Genomic DNA, 17,242 nt, shown 5'->3' with positions numbered 1-17,242 from the left:
TCAGAATGCCAGCTCGGTATTGGCCGACGCTGTTCATGTGAGCAGCACGACGCATGCGTGTGATGCTGATGCAGGAGACGGCCAATAACGAGTCAGCGTTCTGACACAGAAGACGTTATTTTTGCTTTGTTTCTGTGCACAAGAAGTATTCTCGTCGCTTCATAACATTAAGGTTGAACCTCTGCAGTCACATCGACTGTTTTAATAATGTCTTTGTACCTTTCTGGACCTTGAAAGTGGTGGTTAAATTGCTGTCTATGGAGGAGTCAGAGAGCTCTCAGATTTCATCAAAAATAACTTAGTGTTCCGAAGATCAATGAAGGTCTTACGGGTTTGGAAAGACATGAGGATGAGGAATTAATAACAGAATTTTCATTTTTGGGTAAACTAACCCTTTAAATGCGCATGCATAAAACAATCTGGAGCAAACAGATAAAAGCAATGTGGATGTTCTTTACCGGTATGCAGGTGTATGAAGTACATTCAAACTGTTCGTTTGTCTCATTATGGTTTTAGCAGGTCATGAAGAAGTAGCATCTTTGAAACTTGCCACCTTAGGAATTTAAAAAGCAATGAGTACAGTAACAAAACTACCACGGTATGTAAAGAGAGGCTTACATTTCTGCTTAAAAACACTATAGTGCAAAGTTCTAATGCAAATACATTAGCAATATATCTCTATAGGTTAAAAGACCACCTCAAGCTGGGGGGGCACAATTCTTTTAATGAGACGTTTTTGTCTGACACGAATAAAAATGTTTCTGCAATTTAAATCTGAAAATTGTTGGGGCACAAACTAAGAATCAAAGCTAAACTGACTAGTTTTATTCAAACCATAACATGTAAAGCGAAGAGACATGTGGACACTGTAACCCCACACAGAGCTGGAAAAACTTCAAGCAATATACAAGCAGCAAAAGAGAATACTCTAGAAATGATGACGCAAGAGACATCCATTAAACGTTAATGTCATAACATCGGTAGATCATTCAAAGCTTTCAAGGAAACCGAGGCACCGTTTCAATTCACTGTATGTGTACAGTGAATTGAAACGCTGTATGTTCCTCTTTAAATCTGAAAGAGAGATGCTGCAGCATAGATGAACGCGATGGTCTCTAAAAACCAGCAGCGTACTTCATTCATCCTTGGCCTCTATTACATTTGCATTCGCGATATTTGAACGGAATTACTTTTATTAAATATTTGCATCAGATTCCTTATGTTCTCATTAAAAAAAGTCAGTTGATTGTATAGTGAAAAGTGGAAATTAAAACAAATGGGACTTGGGTTCACTCAAAGTCCCTAACTCAATTTGGTATGCCTGACTGATTTTACAGAAAAAAAATTAATTCCAACAATTTGACCCCCATATATAAAAACAGTGGCTGCTCAGAATGGAAATGAGTTTTTGCATAGTGTAAGAACTCAAGACCTTCTCACATCTGTCAACTATTAATAGATTAGTGCCAATGTGATTGTATATGAACAAAGAAACAAGGCCAAGACTTGTCTAAAATTGATGGTTCTTCTCTCTAACCTTACAATCTGTCCACCAGCATGTAAATTAGTAACACCTCTTCTGATATAGTGCAAAAACATCTCGTATTTCATATTTGAGAAATTGCATATGTTGTAGACCTTTGACTAAGGTGCTGATTTTAAAAAGGTTAAAATACTAAAAACTCAGTAACTTCTGCAAACATCTAACTAAAGCATGCCATGAGGACAAAAAGAATGGTTTCTACCAAAAAAAAAAAAAAAAAATCAGATTGTCCAGAGTAGTAGTAGTTTGAGCAATAATTTCACCTCATCTTTCTGATGCTAAATGATAAATACTATTATTCAAACCTAAAGTTAAGAAAAACATAAAAGCTACGTGACGCACATTCAAATGAGTACATGGATAAAGCGACAATGCTCTGCAATTGAAAAAAAGGACAGAAAATGGTAAAACTGGAATTCACACTATAAATTCATGAGCATTTTTATAGCTTATGGCGTACATGTAATGCCTTAAGCCACTTAATCACTGAAAGTATATACTATTCTTTTGGATTCATGTATGACTTATGAAACATCAAATGTTTGACATCTCAAGCTCGCAGCACTCAACTTTAGCTTTGAATACATAGCTTAAAACTACCATAAAACAATAGCAATGCTAAATAATCTAGGCAAAATGGCAGCAGGTATGGCCTCTGAACAAATATGAATAGATTTTCTTCCACTTTCACTTTCAGAGGGATGAAAAGACGACGTTCCCCACTCATGCAATTATGAGGAAATGACCAGTGCGGTAATGTTACCATAACACAAGTAACAGGTAACAAGAGGTAGGACATCTAGTCATTTCCACACAACTGCACCCAGATAACGTACTTATGATCCAGATAACCACCGGAACTAGGGGTATGTGTCCATTGCTCTTCAAAGTGCATCTACTTTCACGAGTTACGAGACCAGCGCCAAACAATACCATAACTCTAGTCAAGTATTTGAAGATAAATTAAAATGCCCCTTAAACACAGTCTGTTGGGTTTAGAAAATGGCAAAAAGTTGCAGGGTCAAATGTCATAGATTTCACCAGATCGAAAACCAAACATACCCATTATGCTCTCTGACCAGTCTATGATTCTTGTTTAGAAGGTGAAGTTAAACAAGATTAAAAAAAAAAAAAAAATAAAATAAAAAATGGTAGTCTCAAGAATAAAACTCTAGCACCTACAATTATAATGTCCTGTTGTGCTTCAGTTATGGTAGGACATTAACTACAAGTACATATGTAATCTTGTTCGGCTAACAGGAATAATTGAGAGCCATATAAAGAACATCCAATTGTTGATAATAAAAATAGAGTATTTTGTAAGCTAATACTGCTACAGTGGGTACAGGTTTTGCACTATTTACACTACTAAAAGTACCCAGCATGAAAACGACTACATTACAAATGTTCTAAATTCATAATTCATATACACAAACATACCACTAAAATCTCTTGGTTAAGAATGCATAGTTAGAAAAAGATGGTTAAAAATTCCCAAGAATTTCAAGTTAAAATTGAAACATTATTTTGGGGAAGTGATCTTACAGTTAATTAACTAACAAGACTCAATAGATCAATCACTACACATCATGATATGCTTCAGAAGGCGTAGGACTGTTTACATGAAAACAGTTTACCGACACATATACAATGTATTGCGCTTCAATTTGAACTAAGTCTGGATCGATTCGCACTAAATAAATGTTCCTGTTCAGTTAAACAATAAAAAGCTAACGACCACTCTCTAACCCTGTGACTCTACAAAAGGAATTTCACGCGATTTAAGTTTATATATCTAAAAAGAAAAAAGAAAAAAAAAAAAAATATTAAAAAGGGATCGGAAATATTCTCATGGAAATGGTTATAAGCTAGAGATTAAAAAAAAAAAAAAAAACTAAGGTGCATTAGAAATTATGAAATTTTCACTGACCTCGTTGTGTCTCTGTGAACAATGCAATTGATATCTGTATTAATCTTAAAAAGTCTCGATTGCCTGTAAAGCTGGAGTGCGACGACAGCGTTTAAACCTAGTCAGCATAGTACAGTCAAACTTCACCGTTGGAAACGGCACACAGAACCAAGCAAACCAGATTCCCCAATATTCAGCACAAAACTGCCTCATGTTTCGATGTGGGGAATATTTTTCACAACGTTAAAATTAAAAATTTCACAATAGGTGCTTAAAATGTGATCCAATTTTGATTTGAAAGAAATATAACTCATACACCCACTCACCAAACCTTAGGTTGTTACAATCACATCCGACAAATCAGAAAATTCTCATGGCGGCAGATTTTAAAGTACGTAACAAGATAATCTCATAATCTAAATGCTTGGAGTCCTAAAATATTAGTACTTTACAGGACAATTATCCATATTAGAAAGCTATTTCTGCACCGAGAACCCTGTCACAGGTAAACGGAGGGCGTCACTGATGAGAACCAGCCTCAAATGAGCGGCAAGAGCGCCAGAAAACTGATTGTCAGAACAATTCCTACATTCTCGCTTACAAACACGTTCTTGATTCTGCACTCACTGTGTTCAAATTTTCTGACACAAGCACATGATAGCACTTGGTTAATCATGCCATTGGCGGACACGGACAGGTACAGTAGGTTGACTGAGCCCTGGACTAAACAATAAATGACACCACTATAAAAAAAAAAAAAAAATCATATTAGCACAAATAAATGAAACAAAACAGGATAAGTACTTTTGTCCTGAAGTTCTCTTCTGGTCAGTGCACTTGCTTTTGCTGATAAATAATTTAGCTGTGGAAACTGCATCCCCCACAACCCCTTAACCTGATCTGTGTTGTCCTAAACTAACCCGAATCCATTGGTTTGATGAGTTCGTAAAAACTACTGTTCAGTCTCCATCACCAGCCTTGGCAATAGTATTGAATCAAGCCCACCCGGATGCAAATGTAGCTTTCAGTGTAAAAAATAGTTTGAATTTTTGGATTGACTATGTAAACATGTTAACCTCTAATCTGGCATGCACATGTACAACAGATACACAACCATGCCCAACGATCTAAAAACAAAAAACAAAAAAACAAACAAAAAAAAAAGATAAAAAGATAAATTAATAAGTTACAGTTCTAAAATTCATGGATATTTAGGATGTTTGGAAATTGACTACATGGACAATTGGAAGCCTAACAGCATGGCGATTCTTGTTTTTTCCCCCATTTGAAGGTTATTGAAGGTCATTATACAAATGAGGCAAACACATAAAAATACACACACGCACACACACACACACACACACACACCACCGTGCTGTTTTCAGGATGTGGGGCTTGTTTCTGGCTATGTTCAGGCGAAGTACATGGTGCGCAGTGTGTCCTGGTGGATCTGCACAGCTTTGGCCAGGGCTTGCTGGTCTCTGCCGTTACTCTGACCTGATGTGTGACTGCCTTCAGCACTGCCGGGAAACAGATACAACACACATATAAAATCACCTAGTGGGATAATAACGAGTAATTGGTGCTTCATTACATATGTGTACATAAAAAAAAAATAAATAAAAAAAAAAGTCACAATGAGTTGGAAGCATTCTTAAGGATTAATTTAGCATAATGTATGGAGCAGTACGGAAGCTTGTTTCCGTCATGGAATAAAACAATTTATAAGATAATTTTTTCCCTCGCAATTGCCAGTTTCTCTCTCACAATTCTGACTTTTCCCAGAACTGAAAAAACTTAGGATAGTTATTACTCTGCAAATGTTACTGACTCCATCTAGGGGAGTAATACTCCTTCCCTTAGTACCTGTCATGTTCTTTGTCAACCAAGTGGTAACGGGCACGGAATGCCACCAGGTGGGCGTAATAGGCTGGTGCAGGAATGGAGACAGAGCGGGTGCAGCGCACGTAGGTGTGGCACAGCTGGTATGTGAGGACCTGCAGCTCATCAGAGGTGAAATGGTTGTCATCCCACAGCACATGATAGTGGGACGGCCTGCTGGTTCCCTGTGGAGGTTCAGCAATTATGCCATTAACTGAACTCACACACTCTTAGACAAGCATAATGTTCACCAACACTAAAGCAAATTAACCTCCACTCTTTAAAGTACCTGATAACAAGGAATAAAGCATTCTTTCTATTCTATAAATTTGAGGAATCTTGATAAACCTCTAATTGATATTCCATTTAAAACATTCAATGGTACCTGAATTCCGGCATGACTGCAAAGATAAAAGTCAAACTCAGATGGGTGAGTAATTTTGGTGTCAACTGTGGTGCCAGCAGGGATGTTGCCACTCTTTCCAACCTTGAATACAAAGACAATTTGAAAGACAAAAAAAAAGACATTAAAAACATTAAATAAAGGTCAACAGGTTGTACTCTGTTTTACAAACATAATCTGTTAAAGGACATGTGCATATAGAGCAAATTCTTGAAAATTGTTCTTCACCATTTACTTAAAGAGGTCCTTGATTATTATTAAAATTATTTTAATTTTAAAGTTAAAATTTAACTTTAGTTAGTGTGTAATGTTGCTGTTTGAGCATAAACAACATCTGCAAAGTTACGACGCTCAAAGTTTGATGCAAAGTGAGATATTTTCTTTTACAGAAATCGCTTTTTAAGGACTACAACAAACTACAAAGGGACTACAATGAGCTTCTTCCCGGGTTGGTGACATCACAAACCCCAAAATTTACATAAACCCCGCCCCCGAGAACACACAACAAAGGGGGTGAGGCCGTGTTGGGCTGCTTTAGAGAAGAGGAAGAGTTGTTGTAGTAGATTGTTGTTGTCATGCCGTCATTTTACGCCGGACTGCTTCACAAACGAGGGTCAATTCAATGCTGGATTGAAAAAGATTAACATGACGGCACATGCTAGTGGATGAGTTGAATCAACTCCACAGCAACTACATAAATTTATCCACTAACCATTCAGAAACGTCCAGTTTCATTCTAAAAGCTGTAACATCTTCCTGAGTCTCTCCATCAGTGTCCGACAATGTAAGGCTGAACACCGTTACTGACAATCCTCATTTTGGCTGCGTGAGATTCTCCAGCTTTGTTGTTGTTGAGCAACTGCAACATGAGCGGTTAAAGCTCTGCCCTCTTTTGGAAAGTGGGCCAGGAGCAGCAGCTCATTTGCATTTAAAGGGACACACACAAAAATTGTTTTTGCCCACATCCAAATAGGGGCAAATTTGACAAGCTATAATACATGATCTGTGGGGTATTTTGAACTGAAATTTCACAGACACATTCTGGAGACACCAGAGACTTATATTAAATCTTGTGAAATGGGGCATAATAGGTCCCTTTAAGTTGTTTGCAATAACTACTTTTATATGTACTTTTATAAATAGTTCTTTTAAAAGCATTGTTTGCAATCATACAAATTGTGCTTGTGCAATAACCAACCCGTTCATTCCTGTCCATGCAGAAGAGCCTGGTGTGGTGTCTCTTCTGCACTACTACAAATGTGATTCCTGGTTGATAATCTTTCTCTAGTTTGATGCAGGCCTCACGGATAGCCAGCAGTTCATGCTGTAGAACCTACATGGACAAAACAGGACGATGAAGAATAAATGAAATGTGTGAACACACTTATCAAGTGCTGGCAAAAAGTGTAGGCCTGCAGCTTACCTGGTTGAACTGGCCCTCCGAGATGCCATCTCTGTAGTAGATTATGCGTGTTGGTTTGAAGCGTGTGGATTTGTAGAACTGGATGAGCAGCTCTCTCACCATGGTGGCCAGATCCTGAATGATGTCCTGACGGTGCTGTTGCACTCGCACCGTGGCACAGTAACGGCTTGGGTGGGCATCCATACTGCCAACTACCTAAATGTCATCATCAAATAAAGTTTATAGTTAGTTTTTTGTATTTTTTTCCCCAAGGGCCCCCTAGTTCTAAGATGTTAAAAGCCTTATGAGAGACACTTGAGGATATATGGTCTGGCTTGAAATAGTGTACCAGAAGTCAATATTGGTCACAATTGTGGTATTAGTGCTACTTGGCAATCTGCAATGGGCATAATCAGCCACTTTAAGGCTGTCAGGTCTGTCAGGCTTACAGCAGCAATTGAAGGTTTCTTGCCATCTCCAGCTGGTGGATGAGTCACATCTGCACCCAGAAAGATGACTGGTTGCTGAAACACCAAGGGCCTAAAGAACAAAAAAAAAAAAAAAAACTCATGTCATTCAAACCCATAAGATTTCGGTAAATCTGCTAAACGTACAAATTAAAAAACAAATAAGATATTTTTAATGAAACCTGAGATGTCTCTGTCCCTCCATTGAAAGGACAGAAAACCAAAACTAATCCAAAAAGGTCATGAAGAGTTCATAAAATGAATCTTGTGAAGAGGCACAATCACTTTATATGATCCAAAAAAGTCATTAAAGTGTTGTAAAAAGAAGCCATATGAATCCAGTGGTTTAATCCAAATCTTGTGAGGAGATATGATCATATGATGAACAGATTTAATTTAGGCCTTTATTCAAGCCCCACTGGTTCTCATACTTTGGTACTGGTTTGAGAATTTTATGGGTTTGGAACGATATAAATGTGAATAAATGACAGAATTTTCCTTTTGGCTGATCCATTTCTTTAGGTTTCGTGGGAAAGCCGCCCAGGACTTAACGGACAATCAGACAAAGACTGAGAAAAGTGCCTTAAGCGTTCTACATGTCAAAGGCTTTTGGAAAAGCTGCCCTCACCTGCCCTGTGGAAGAAGAATGTTGTTGACTCCACCCAGTTTGACATTAATCTTGAGGCAGAGGTTAGAAAGGGTCTGAGGTGTGGTCTTCTGTACATTCTTCACCTGGACACACTGCGTAGCCATGCCAAGAACAGTGTCTCCAACACGCTTCACCTCAGCTATGAGAATTACAGTGTTTAGAGTGTTAAAACCTAAAAGAAATAAATGTAAAAAAAGCACTGCAAACAAAAACACTGAAGAAACAGAGGGGAATTAAATTACCATAAACAGGGGTCTTCCCAGGTAGGATAACCACCACCAACTGTAAGCCTTGGTAAGTGTACTTTAGGTGTTTGAACATGGGCTCCACACTGTCTGCTCCCTGGGCATATTTGCAAAAACACGGCTGGCCCTGAATGGGCATCCCAGCATCACGTGAGATTTTACGAAGCTGGTCAGTGAATGCCCTAGAGAAAATAAGCAAAGGATTAGACTTTTTCACTCCACTGTCAGAGACAATATTTAAAAGGCAATATTTCTGGCTGTTTTAGCTTCAGTGTTGTCAAAAGTACCTGTGTGTAAATGTGATGCTTTGAGCACTGTTGAGCAGATTTGTAAACACCTCTGATTGGCCATTGTGTTGATGCGCTCAACAGATATGTCTGTGATTGGCTACAAAGGTCAACGCACAGGGCCGTTTGAAAGTCTTCACGGGTCCAAAAATTCATACCCGACCCCAAAGAGACCTGTAAATGTGCTACACGGAACCGACCGGCCTGACTATTATTTTGAAAGTTGGACCCGAACACGTGCAGAACCGAGAAATGCCATAAATGTACTACCCGGACCCGTCTAAGCTGGACCCGAACCCGACCGGACCCGATCGGCACATAGGTAAGTCAATAAACAAGTTGCGAAAATAAAACGTGTTGTCTTACCTAATATTAGGCTATAGCTTTCTCCCTTGTACCTGACTGTGATGCACTTGCCAAGATAGTTCATCCGTTATTCCTCTCTTGCCGATTAAAATGCTTAATCCACTCATTATTCCAGCTTTAAAAGTTCACTTGCTGTCACGATGACAAATGCGACTTTGCAGTTTTGCATTATTTCGTTGTATCTCGAGACTCGAGTCAACTCACATAATAAAATAACTTTGACTGTTTGCCCTTTTTAACTATAATAACGATTGCTTGTTCAGTGACATGGCCGCTGACGTTAGAATTTCTTATTTGCGGCCATTTCTGTGCTTTCTGAGCAGAGTCTGACCAAAACTTTAGATATAACAAGACGGCATAATGTTATTATAAAAACAGGAGAAAGAAAGTGCGCTCGCATGAGACATGCACGTTAGCTGGAGCAACCTGAAACATAAGCTTTAAGCGTCACAGAAAACATTCGTGTGATAGTTCATATTTTGTTAATGATTTGAAATAAGCTGTTATTTAAATGCGAATGTGCAAGGCTACAAGCAGTTCTTGAGATTTGAAGTTTGTTTGCATTACTGTTGCACACGATAGGAATAGTAAAACTCGATGATCACCGTTCGTTTGCATCAACTCCGCCCGCTCTGCTTCTGATGGCTGGGTCGCTCGTGTTTTTTTTTCACCTTATTTCCCGGCTCATACTTTGCAAGTTACAAAACACGCACAGCGCTGACTGACTCCCAACACGGCCGGGTGATCTCTGTATCAAATCGGCTCTGGTATACACACTATGTTAATCAGACCTGGGAACCGAAGTAATAGATTAGGACCCGGACCCGGCTGACCATTTAAAATATAGTCCCGAACCCGTACGGGTCCCGGGTCGGGTCCAGGGTCCTCGGGTCTTCTTTGTAGACCTCTAAAGCACACGGAAGTGTTTGAGATTGAAAGCGGGAGTGTTTGAAAGCAGGCATCTGTCCGCAGACCGTGTAAGCGTATCTGATAAGTACATGAACACAGTGGCCAATCAGAGCTGTTTACGAATCTGCTCAACAGTGCTCAAAGTGTCACATTTTTAAAGTTTCAGTCAACTTTTGTCAACACCATTTAGCTTACATTAAACCTTATTTTTGTTTTAAATCTTGCAGCCCCCTTGGAAGTGTGCTGAGATCCCCTGGTTGAGAACGACTGATGTAAGGGTCTATACTTTATTTTAACAACTCAATCGAACACAAATTCAGGCCAAAACTGACTTACTTCAGAAGGAGTTCTGTACACTGCCTCTGTGGGGCGAAGCAGGCAATAGCCCACACTTTGATCTCAATCCCTGTGTGGAACTGCTTGTTCCTCATGTCCCACACACCCTGGACTGGGGTTGCTATTGCTTTGTTCTGAAACAGTCAGAAAGACATGACCAAATTAGGCAGACGCATCCTGATTGGGATTCAACCACAAGGTCAGCAGAATAATTGTTAAGTTTAGTTGACCAGAACAGGCTCCTACCCTTCCACCATAGAGAATCGAAGGTGCCTGAAGGACCCGACCATTGACCTCAGTCATCTCGTCTCTTACCATGACTCCAAACTCACGCACATAAGGATCGGTGTTGAAGTTGGCACTTCTCATCTGTCACAAAACAAATGAAATCTCTCATGAGGTGTGAATGAGATTTAGTAGACTGCAGACAAACAGTTTGTTAATCACATACCAGTTTGCTGATCTCATCCTGACGGTCAGGCGCAGACCTGGCTGTGGCACGTATCATAGTGGAGGTCTGATTGTCTGTCAGTTTCTTGATGCATCTCTGTCCGGCTACTATGTTACAGACCTGGATTTAAAAAAAAAAGAAAAGGATAATGATATTCAGAGAAAGAAATCAGAGAAGGGTGGGAAAAGCAAGTGTAAGATGTGGTCTTGACCAACCTCCAGCGGAAGGTAGGTGTGTTTCTGCTCCTGACCAACTTGTAAACATGGGAGATGTGGGTATCGCAGCACCAGTTTGTACTTATCCTTGAAGTATTGTGCGACAGTGCATTCAATGGTCTGACCATTCTCTTGCTGCAAGGGAAACCTGGAGACAAGCAAAATACATTTTAAAAAGCATCGACTTTTAACACAGCATCATCTCAGTGAGGAACATAAATGTAATGGCATCCAAATAGAAAGGTCTACATTCATTTAATGCAAGTTTAAAAAAAAAAACATGCTTACGTTTGATGGCTTGCTGGTCTCCTAGTCACATTACACACCCTGTATTTCCTCTTCATCTGTCCACAGTGAGTTATTTCAACCTTCAAACCTGTGAAACAAATCCAAAATTCAGATTATCACAAAAATTGATTCCATAAAAAGTCACTGTCACTGATAATAAATCACCTTTAATCTCCTTAGTAAACTTCACTCTCTGGGAATCTGTTAAGGGCTTCTGTTGCTCTTCGATGCTTTTAAAATCCAAAACCTCACACATGAACTCAATCACAGGTTGAGCTTTGTAAAACGCAGTGGCGGACACTGAAACACATTTTACAGAAATATTAGCAGAAGAAAAGTGCAGTTACAAAAATCCAGCTGCTGATGTCAGTGCACACTCACCATCAATGTTGAGCATCATCTTCCAGAGGGATGGTCGAACAGACTGATGGAAACCAAACCAAACTTCTCTTCCTCCACCGAGGGGGTTGGAGCAGCCCTCAGAAGGAGTGAAGAACGAACGTCCGACTGGGGTGTACCTGTAGACAACAATACATGTTAGAACAGAAGTGTGCATGTACAGAAGGATGAAGCTCCCTCTAATGGGTATATATATGGAACACAGGGTCAAAATAATATAGCTATTAACCTCATAGAGGGCAAATGTCTCATGACAACGTCCAGAGCCTGAATGGTCTCAAAAGGGATGTTTGGTAGCCGTCCAGACAGTGCTTCGTGTAGAGCTTGCAGACTCACACACGACACCCACTTTATAGCTACTTTAAAGCTCCTGTCTTTTCCCTCCCCTGGAATTGTGACCTCCAGCTCCACCTAAAAGAGCAGTTTGGGACATCAGTATGCTGTGACACTCCATAAGATATAAAAAGGATCACAATGTAGCTTTTTGAGAAGGTACAGAGTAAGAGTATAACATATTTCAACATTAGAGTTATAACGGTACGTTATGGGTCTTTCGCATGTGTACAGAAGAGAGTACACAGACTTTAATAGTGCATACTTTGTCTCTTCCAATGGGTAAAGGCATGGCAGTGTAGAGATTCTTCCTTCCATCATACACAGGCTTTCGATCTCCAAAGATCTGCGTCTTAAAGTGCTGGACCATGTGCTCAACAATTTCACTACAAAAACAACAAAACAAGTACATACAGATGTCCTTCCAAACAAACAATCAGCTCAAATTTCAAGTTTCAGTCAAAAGGTGTTACCGGTTAACTCTGCGTGGGCATTTCTCAGGCTTGATGTCTATGTCATAATGGTACACCTCCAACTTGGGAATTTCCATTTCAAAGAAGTTGGCTTGAAGCTTGATTGTCCTGCCCATTGTGCCAAAGTCTGGCCGTTGAGGTGGTTTGAAGACATACTCTGGTGCTGGAGGAGACACGGGAGCTGCGGGACACGTACACAAACAGGTTTTTTCAATGTATTTAAAAGGGAACAAAACAAGAAAATCAGGGAGAAATTGATAGCCTTTTTAATGCACTTTCAAATTTATACAGACCAGGAATAAATTAAATAATGCAATAACATTTTCTACATTAATTAGAAGAAAAAAAAAAACTAAAAACAATGTACAAATTAAATATTAAGTATCTTTTAACCAGGTCAATTTTTAGGTCAATGAGCTACTTCATCCCGTTAATTAGTCCCACACAAACATTTAGGTAAGACTATTAGAGCTCTGCTGTGCCATATAAACTCAAGCAACAACCTTATATAACATCTTTATTTACATATACAAACTGGCCAACTTTAGTTTGAAATGCAAGTCACTTGCAATTAACTTCTTGTTTGTTTAACTGTATTGAAAAGCAATGTCATAGTCGCTCTGTTGCACTGAATATCAGCACAGTTTCCTCCAAGCTTACCTGTGGCCGAATCACAGCCGTGCTGATGTTCAGTACAACTGCACTTTTGCTGATGTGATATTATGTAAAGGGATAGTTCACCCAAAAATGAAAATTCTGTCATCATTTACTCACCCTCATATCACTCCAAACCTGTGAGACTTTCGTTCATCTTCGTAACACAAATGAAGATATTTTAACAGAATCTGAGAGATTTCTGTCCCTCCATTGACAGTCCACGCAACTACCACTTTGACGCTTCAAAAAGTTCATAAAGAGATCATACGTATGAATACCGTATGAATCGAGCAGTTTAGTCCAAATTTTCTGAAGAGACACGAATGCTTTATATGATGAATGGATTTAATTTAGGCTTTTATTCGCATATAAACATTTAACAACGCACACATCACTTGTGGTAAACGGAAGCTCAATTATGCTTGCACAAGAACCAATGAGGTTCATTCTCGTGTTATGCAGCACGTTTAAGCTTCCGCAAGAACCAATGAGTTTTGTTCTCATGCGTCAAACAGGTGAATAAAAGGCTAAATTCAATCTGTTCATCATATAAAGCGTTCAAGTCTCTTCAGAAAATCTAGACTGAACCAACCACTCAATTCACATGGATTAGTTTTACGATCCATTTATGATCTTTTCTTTTTCATTTTTGGGTGAACTAACCCTTTAAGTAATAAACCTCATCTAGCACATCATTAACTATCCCAATGAGAAACTGGAAAATGAAAAATACTAAGCAACACTCAAGTATTTAGAGAATTAGTGTGTTAAAACAAAGCTCTTAACAGTAAATTAAGTTTTCAAGACAATCATTCCTTTGGTATAAACACTTCAAGGCAACTTGGTAAACAGTACTGAAAATATATGCTAGGCTTTCAACTGGCCAGCTTAGTCTGGGCTGCTTACCAGAAACATCTGACCCTGAGGACTGACACAGCTCAGCAGCTATAAAAGACATAATAACAGGTTTATTTCAAACAAACCTCAACATTTGTGATGGTCATGTGAAGAAACATATGTAAAACCACGAAAATGCAGCCATTTCACTTGCAAACAGGTTTTATGTGCAAAGTTAAGTAGCAACTGTCAAATTACAATCAAATGAAAGCAGCTGATTTAGCTACTAATACAGATTTAGTTGATTACAAATGTCTAGCTTACAATAAAATTGGGTCACACAGGGTTTGTTTATTTGGGGGGGGGGGGGGGGGGGGGGGACAGGTCAAGTTAATGCAACCAGGTTAAACATGTGAAACTCAAAAAACTTTTGATGTACAAGTACAAGAAGGTTGTGGGTATCTTAAGTCTCTGGCTGACAGATTCCCTGAAGTGTCTTATCAACCCTAAAAACACAACACGACAGGAAGATACTAGGAACGTGAACCCATCCCACTGGGCGACAGGCCTTTTTACCTCCTTATCACCAACACCACACAAGCAACTCAACCTGCCAAACTCTCCCACACACACATGTACCATGACATCTTTTCAACCGCTTTTCTCTAGATCACCAATTCAGATGCTTCACACTTAACAGAAAGAGTCTAAAACATACAATACACTTTATGAAGGCAACACTTTAACAATTATCAATATTTTTTTCAGCAATTATTAATCTTAAGCAATAAACAAGTGTATTTTTATTAACTATGTTAGTTCACAGTGCAATAACTAATCATAACAAATTCAACTTGACTAAAAAAAAAGGACTATTATATACTATATTTGCAAATAACAATGAAAAATAGTAAATGCTGTAGAAGTGTTCATTGTTGGTTTAACCAATGCAGTAAACTAATGTTGACAAATGGTGCCTTACTGTAAAGTGTTAACAAGTTTAATTTAAATGCCTTTCTTAAAATGTGTAAAATGCATTTTATGTATTTTGGAGTTCTCAACGCTTTTTACTGTAATGTAGCACATATAAAACAGTAAAATAACCTCTCATAATAATTTAACATTTATAATTTAAACAGACAGTCAACTTTGCCAAGTTAGCTGAACATTTCGACAGTTCAAATATCTAACAAAACGTTACAAATCAACTGGAAAATTATAACAAATAACTCTGTATTAACTAGAACTTTAGTCAGGAACTTTCAGTACCTGGTTAGCTGGAGAAAGTCAAACTGGTGCCAAACAACCAACGTTCAAACGTCTAAAATTCACAAAACAATTAGACCGAAACCTAGAAACTACTTTAATATCTCCAAACGTAAAACAGTCACAACGTACGTCATGTTAACGTTTTAAGATTGACGTACATAACATTTTAACCAGCTGCTGTAAATTCAAAAGCCAGCAGGTCAACAAGCTTAGCTAGCAGGCTAACAATAACAATGGGCCTACAAAACAAACCCTCGACAGAGATGGAAAACAAGACTTAAGTACTATAAGCTAAAAAATAATCTGAACATCGATGTCATGTACAACCGAACGCCACTAAACTACATCTTTTATTATCATCAAAAACAGCACACTTATTCAGCTAGCATCTCGTCGCTAGCACGCTCGCTAATCATAATAATACTCACCACCAGCTGCTCCAATGGGATACATTTTAAACGCTTTCTGCACCGAAATTCAATCGCAGGCCGACACTTTTTGCTCTCCTGATGCCTCGTAACACATGCGGTAACGGGAAAGATGAATTTTATTTTAAAACAGCATCGATAAAGAGGAGAAAACTGCGATTAATGAGCGCGCTGAGTTAGTGGAGCACGAGAGCTCTGAGTGGCCCCATCCCATCCCCCCATCACAGCACGAGCGCCTATTTACCCGACACTCACACACTCTCACTGCAGAGCTCAGGAAACACACGCTAACCTATGCGCGAGGTTTAGCGACGCGTTACGTTTTATTTAGTCGGTTTATTAAAATTTACCAATAGTAGTAACAAAACATTCATCAAATTTAATTTAACAGCGTCTAAATAATACTGGCGCTCATGTTACGTCATTTCCGGTGTTGTTTAAAGATGATTTTAAAAAGTATTTCGCAGCATATGAATGCAAAACGTTTATTTTGTTATATTTGTATATGTTATATTTATTTAATATGTTTTTGATTTATTTTTCGTAAATAAATATAACATACAAATATAACTAAATAAACGTTTTACAAAAAATTACAAAGTAAATGTAATTTTAAAAATGATTTAGCTGCATATGTGAATGTAAAAAATAGGTTGTATTAATTTTGTTATGTTTATTTTTTAAAAATATTAGAAAATAAATATGACTTATTCCCTCTCAAAATTTGTGGCATTTTTTATTTGATTTTTTGACCCCAAGGGTTTTATCATTTGAATAAGCATTCAAACATTATTTAAAATATTCTGTTCCACATTTGCTGACTTAAGAGACCTATTGTTGAGAATAAAAACATTTGCTGTATTGTGTTTAATTAGATTCATTTGCTTTTGTTTGTAACTCCTTTAAACTATTTTGTTCATACTTTTTTTTATGGTCAAACATAATTCATTAGATTGTACAGAATAATCCTGATTTCTTTGGCTTATAGGCCTAGTTTAAATGTGATCAGTCCAACGTAAACCTTAACCTAATCACTAATTTATTACTGTCAATTTGTCATTGCTAAAACAGGTTAGAGATTTTTCTAGTTGTTTAGTCAACACCTGCATTAATTAGTTCACCCTCATGTCGTTCCAAACCTTCGTTCATCTTCAGAACACAAATTACAATATTTTTGATGAAATCCAAGAGGTTTATTATCCTCCATAGAAAGCAAAGAAATCACCACATATGAGATCCAGAAAAGTAGTAAAAACATTGTTAAAATAGTTAACATGACTACAGTAGTTCAACCTTATGTTATGAAGTGTCGAGAATACTTTTTGAGCGCAGAAGCAAAACAAAAATTATTCAACAAATTCGTCTCTCCCCTGTCATTCTCTTACGCTATTTTTCGTTGCAGCGCTTCCAGGTTTTACGTCAGAATGCCAACTAACACTGTGTCTCATTTCGGAGGCTGCGTCCTCCGGAGGTCGCATTTGAAGGCTGTATACGT

The 17,242-nt window shown here is 38.3% G+C and overlaps 1 protein-coding gene across 1 annotated transcript; it reads right to left on the bottom strand.

Annotated features, from left to right (window-relative positions):
* Positions 1-693: 693 nt before the first annotated feature.
* On the bottom strand, positions 694-16,156 carry ago2 (argonaute RISC catalytic component 2). The gene is made up of 20 exons (XM_048201600.1): positions 15,748-16,156; positions 14,120-14,158; positions 12,557-12,737; positions 12,349-12,469; positions 11,980-12,161; positions 11,733-11,869; positions 11,517-11,651; positions 11,352-11,439; positions 11,064-11,211; positions 10,849-10,968; positions 10,644-10,766; positions 10,398-10,531; positions 8,497-8,681; positions 8,234-8,393; positions 7,588-7,678; positions 7,160-7,354; positions 6,935-7,069; positions 5,719-5,820; positions 5,319-5,518; positions 694-4,972 (listed from the first exon to the last, which is right to left on the bottom strand). The coding sequence occupies exons 1-20, from the start codon at positions 15,770-15,772 to the stop codon at positions 4,864-4,866; spliced, it is 2,610 nt and encodes an 869-aa protein (XP_048057557.1). The 5' UTR covers positions 15,773-16,156; the 3' UTR covers positions 694-4,863.
* Between the last annotated feature and the right edge of the window lie 1,086 nt (positions 16,157-17,242).

This window comes from Megalobrama amblycephala, linkage group LG9 (genome assembly GCF_018812025.1).
Source record: "Megalobrama amblycephala isolate DHTTF-2021 linkage group LG9, ASM1881202v1, whole genome shotgun sequence".
In the NCBI taxonomy this organism is placed as follows: domain Eukaryota; kingdom Metazoa; phylum Chordata; class Actinopteri; order Cypriniformes; family Xenocyprididae; genus Megalobrama; species Megalobrama amblycephala.
The sequence above is the reverse complement of the archived record's forward strand: the minus strand, read 5'-3'. Positions and strand labels throughout refer to the sequence as shown.

What these genes read in the sequence shown, in the direction of transcription:
- ago2 (XM_048201600.1), bottom strand. Translation starts at nt 15,772, where the DNA reads ATGTATCCCATTGGAGCAGCTGGTG. An exon ending in GCATGGACAGGAATGAACGG is followed by an intron (nt 5,821 to 6,934) that starts GTTGGTTATTGC and finishes TTTGTATTCAAG; the next exon opens with GTTGGAAAGAGTGGCAACAT. An exon ending in GCAGTCATGCCGGAATTCAG is followed by an intron (nt 5,519 to 5,718) that starts GTACCATTGAAT and finishes GAACCTCCACAG; the next exon opens with GGAACCAGCAGGCCGTCCCA.